General features: G+C 48.4%; 1 protein-coding gene across 1 annotated transcript in view; it reads left to right on the top strand.

Annotated features, from left to right (window-relative positions):
* Nucleotides 1–3,568, top strand: part of LOC119362191 (probable metal-nicotianamine transporter YSL6) — a 6,016-nt gene extending 2,448 nt beyond the window's left edge. Inside the window, exons 4-7 of the mRNA XM_037627395.1 lie at nt 1,293–1,430; nt 1,659–1,848; nt 2,306–2,438; nt 2,526–3,568. Coding sequence (XP_037483292.1) covers nt 1,293–1,430; nt 1,659–1,848; nt 2,306–2,438; nt 2,526–3,463 — 1,399 coding nt within the window. The 3' untranslated portion in view covers nt 3,464–3,568. The remainder of the gene's footprint in view (nt 1–1,292; nt 1,431–1,658; nt 1,849–2,305; nt 2,439–2,525) is intronic.
* The last annotated feature ends 1,429 nt before the right edge of the window (nt 3,569–4,997 follow it).

The following is a 4,997-nucleotide window of genomic DNA, read 5'->3' as shown; positions in this document are numbered from 1 at the left end:
CTGGTGGCGGGGGCCGGCGGCCGGCGCGGTGGTGGTGCTGCCTCTTGGCGGCGGGGTGGCCTGGTGGCGCTGGTGGCCGGCGGCGCGCCCCCGGCCCAGATCTGGGCCCTTAGGGCCCCATCTGGGTCCTAGCGGGCCGGCGCCGGCGTGGCCTTGCTGTCTGCGGCTCGGTGTGGAGGAGGAGCGGCTCGGATGTGAGCGGCGGCGCCGATGGCGTGCCAGCAGCAGCGCGAGGGCGGGAGCTTTACGGGCCCACGAGGGCTCGGCCGAGCCTGTGGGCCTACGGGCCTGGTGTGCTCCTGCTATTGCGTCCGGACGGCTACCGTCGCTGATGGTGGAGGTGGGGCCCTCCCGCGTGCCGACGGTGCTGCTGCCCTAGTCCCGGCTCTGATTCTTCGCCGTGTTGTCCTCACTTCGCGGTGTCGTGGTGAGACGGCGTGGGGGCCTCTTGACCGTGTTGGCGTTGGATGGTGGTTGGTTTGGTGGCTGGCTCCGGAGCGCCCGAGGTGCGGGTTGGGATCGGGGGGAACCCTTGTCGGCTTGGCCGACACCGGCGCGGTGGCACCTGTGGGTGCCACCTGACCTTTCGGGAGGGCGTCGGGGGCTACCCTTCCTCTCGCCTCCTCGTGTATCGAGGGAAACCCTTGGCAGCAGCGTCGTCATTGTCGCGATCCTTCTTGGAGGTGTTGATAGGTGTTGGCGCTTCGGAGTCTTGGAGCCTAGTGGAAGATCCCGGTGGGCACAGCGTTCGCGAGGCTTCTTCGTTTTCGTTGATCCGCCGTTGTCGGCATTTGTTTGTTTTGCTCTTTCTCTGTCGTTTCTTTTGGGCGTGACTGTGCTGCTTCTGCCCCAGCACCTATCCTTGTACGGCTTGGTTGGTTGCTTTGTATACAAAGCGGGGGGAAACCCTTTTTCGGCAAGTAGTATGTACATGAGAGAACAAATTCATTTTAGGTAATTCAACAATAATAAAGCTTTACTGATCTACTCAGCTCGCAATTAGTTTGTGATGAATCAAGGCTAGGAATTCTGCAATCTTATCCCTCTACACAATTGCATATACTTTTAGCGGGAGGGGGAGGTGTAAACATGTACATTATGCACAGGAGATGAATCTTTTGATAGGTAGAAAATAACAAGTTTATCAGTTTTTAATTAAAATCATGGATTATCTATATGTTTACTAGGGATCAAATTTGATGTCTCTGTATCAGTTTGATTGTTGACTACATTTCTTGAGTTAATGTATTTCTTGAGTTTTGGTGGTACTAACTTTATTCCCCTGCCTGCAGAAAACAAGTTAGTTGTCTCGGAAAGTACTTAAGCATAAGTTTCCTTTGGAACTGCTTTAAATGGTTCTTCAGTGGTGTCGGGGATTCTTGTGGCTTCGACAACTTCCCTTCTCTGGGCCTTGCAGCGTTTAAGAACACGTAAGCTAATTAACTTCTACTGTTTTCGTGCTAAAATTTTGAAGTGTGTATTTTTACAATTTAAAAACAAATCACTTTATTTGAAATCGAAACAAAAATTTGCCTTCCTTATCCTCTTTATTAGGGATTATTTGGAAATGCAGGGATTAACTTATGAAACTACTATCCTTTAAGTTGGAATACTCATATGCATTATATCCAGAATCTTACAATTTCTACTTTTTATAGGTTTTATTTTGACTTCAGTCCAACCTATATTGGATGTGGTCTTATATGTCCACATATAGTTAATTGCTCTGCACTTCTTGGAGCCATCATATCCTGGGGTTTTCTTTGGCCATATATATCGACAAAAGCGGGGGAGTGGTACCCAGCTAACCTTGGAAGCAACAACTTCAAAGGACTCTATGGGTACAAGGTATGGTGGTGAAGGATTCTAATTGTCCATTTCATAATGAATTATTAGTCAATACCATGTTGTCTCTTGATTATGCCTTTTGCCAATTCAATTGTGATGGTTGTTGACCAACAGATCTTGTACCATGTTTTGATCCGATCTAAGAAAAAGAACTAGATTATGAATCAATATTTAGAAGGTTTGACCAAAGTCTCCTGTTTCCCTCCATATTGAATAAACCCAGTGAATTTGCAAGTAGTTCTTGTAAATATGCGAATAATACAGATAACTCTCTTTTATGCATTTATTTTAGTGGGCATAGTGGTCGTATTTCATGAGAACCATGAAACTGAGTTCAAGAATAAATAAATGGCTCATCTATATCATTAAATTTCTGAACTATTCTTTGTTCACTTAATGATCAGTCTTTGCCAACATTATATTTAGCAAAAACTAAGTTGTCAATGCACCCTTCCAGGTTTTCATATCGGTATCCTTGATACTTGGTGATGGTACTTTTAACCTCATCAAAATCATTTATGCCACTATCAAGGAAATAATGAATGCACGTTCAAAGCAAGGAAGACTTCCCCTTGTTTGGGTTCATGATGGTAATGCCATTTTCTTATTGTACCTAGTTGACCTGCCATCATATCATACATCATGGATCTCATCTTGTTTACCTTTTATAATTGCAGATGATAAGGATTCCAAATTATCAGTCGAGGAAAAGCTTCTAAATGAGGTGTTTCTAAAAGACAGTATCCCTCCCTGGTTGGCAGGATCTGGTTATGTGGGCCTTGCAGCAATTTCAACTACAACAGTACCAATGATATTCCCACAACTCAAGTGGTACCTTGTCCTCTTTGCCTATGTTGTTGCTCCTCTACTTGCCTTCTGCAACTCATACGGAACTGGACTAACAGATTGGAACCTTGCATTCACATATGGAAAGATTGGCCTTTTCATTTTTGCCTCATGGGTTGGCCAACATGGTGGTGTGATCGCCGGCTTAGCAGCTTGTGGTGTTATGATGTCCATCGTATCCACAGCTGGTGATCTCATGCATGACTTCAAGACTGGGTACCTGACCCTCTCATCACCAAGGTCCATGTTTGTGTCACAGTTGATTGGCACTTCCCTTGGTTGTGTCATTGCTCCTCTAACCTTTTGGCTTTACTGGACATCCTTCGATATTGGCAATCCTGATGGTATGTTCAAAGCTCCATATGCCGCCATCTTCCGTGAGATGTCAATCATGGGTGTCGAAGGATTCTCAGTGTTGCCACGACATTGCCTAGCAATATGCTCTTTCTTCTTCTTTGGAGCCATAGCAATCAAGCTCATCCGGGATGTCACCCCAAACAGTCTCTCCAAATTCATCCCGCTCCCGATGGCCATGGCCGTTTCATTTTACATTGGGGCATACTTCGCGATTGACATGTTTATCGGGACTGTCATCTTGTTTGTATGGGAGAGGGTGAACCGTAAGGAGGCAGAGGAGTTTGCGGGTGCGGTTGCTTCTGGTTTGATCTGCGGTGATGGTATCTGGAGTGTCCCGTCTGCAATATTGTCCATCATGAGGATTGACCCACCAATGTGCATGTACTTCAAGCCATCGTTTACCTATGGCTGAAAGTAGAGGAACTTTTGTAGTTTTATGTGATAGTACCACAACACACTCGTGTAAATTAGACCATGGCAATACAACAATAGCTATGTTCATTTTGTTTGTGTCTTCTTTCGCATTCTTTGTTAGAGTATCATGGCATATCCGAGTATTATTGAAACTAGATAATACCCCTTGCATTGTTGTGGAAACCTTGTTAAAAGAAGAGTTAATATCACTATTAGTACATAAACTTGTACCCAAGGGAACAAAACGGTACAAGAACTAAAAAACTCCAAAAAAGTAGTCCTTCAACTTGCTTAACAGAACATTTAGATACAATTCTGTTAAATCCGACGGCGTTAATTGCATGTTATCTGCAGCAGTAGCCCGCTATCTCTCCCTCTCCATGTTCGCGAGGGACCCACTTGCCAGTGAGGGCGCGAGAAAGAAATATTGACTTAGAAAAGAACAACGGAAGTTAGAACCTGGGACCTTGCACTAGTCAGGCGTGCGAGATAATGAGCCAAACCAGAAGAATTTGTGTGACCTGCCCAGGTAAACATTCTATTATATTTTGTCACAGATGCGGAGAAATAAATAGAAAGAAATGTAGCGGGAGGAGGGGTCTTGAACCACGAACATCTGGTATTAATTTCCCATGCGTTAGAACATCTACAGCCGGACGCCCCAAATCCTCCTCAAACACGTGGGCAAACGGCTCGGTCACGAAATTTCGATCTAGATGCACGCCTCAAACATCTGGGCTAACCGGCACCCCTCATATCCAGCCCAAATATGGGGCGGGTATGGGGCATCCGGGCGTCCGCCACATCGAACCCGGCCCACGCTGGCTCACCCGACCCCACATACATTCCTCCCCATTCGCTCGCTGGACCAAACCCTAGCCACTTTATTTCACTCCCCCCCGCCACTCAAGCTCACCTCCGGCGATCTCTGACAGTCTCCAGCATGGCGGGCAGCAGATCCGAGTCCTTCACTTCCAGATTCGTCGCCCCCGAGCTCATCCCATGCGGTTCCAAGGAGGAGATGGTCGTCCGGCTTGCGCTCCGCCTCTCCTGGGAGGAGGTCCGTGCACGGCAGCGCTCGGACTCCTTCCATCAGGAATCCATTGCATCCGCCCAAATGGCGCATGGATCCGACGATAGGTGTGTCATCGCTGCCTCACCGGAGGCGATACGGTCCGTCTGGTGTCCGAACCTGGTGGCGGACGCACAACCCTTTGTTGGCGCACCGAGCAGCGAGACACACCATGAGCATCATTTGACGGAAACATGGCACGGCGTGCCCGCCGTGCGAGGCATCGGGCGCAGGAGGTGGCAGTAGTTCTCGTGGCAGTGGATGTTGGCGAGGCGGAGCCGCACTCTCCGACGCCCCGTGGTGTAGCAGTCTGGGCGTCGCAACCGTGTCGTGGTGGATGTCGCCGGCTCGTCCCAGGACGGATCCATCATCCATCATATGTCCACCGACACCGTTCAGGTTCTGGGCTTCGACGAGGAGGAGTTGGGCATGGGAGGCGGTGGCGCCTTGAGTCTCGTGA

The sequence above is a fragment of the Triticum dicoccoides genome, chromosome 2B (assembly GCF_002162155.2).
Source record: "Triticum dicoccoides isolate Atlit2015 ecotype Zavitan chromosome 2B, WEW_v2.0, whole genome shotgun sequence".
NCBI classification, from domain to species: Eukaryota; Viridiplantae; Streptophyta; class Magnoliopsida; order Poales; family Poaceae; genus Triticum; species Triticum dicoccoides.
The sequence above is the reverse complement of the archived record's forward strand: the minus strand, read 5'-3'. Positions and strand labels throughout refer to the sequence as shown.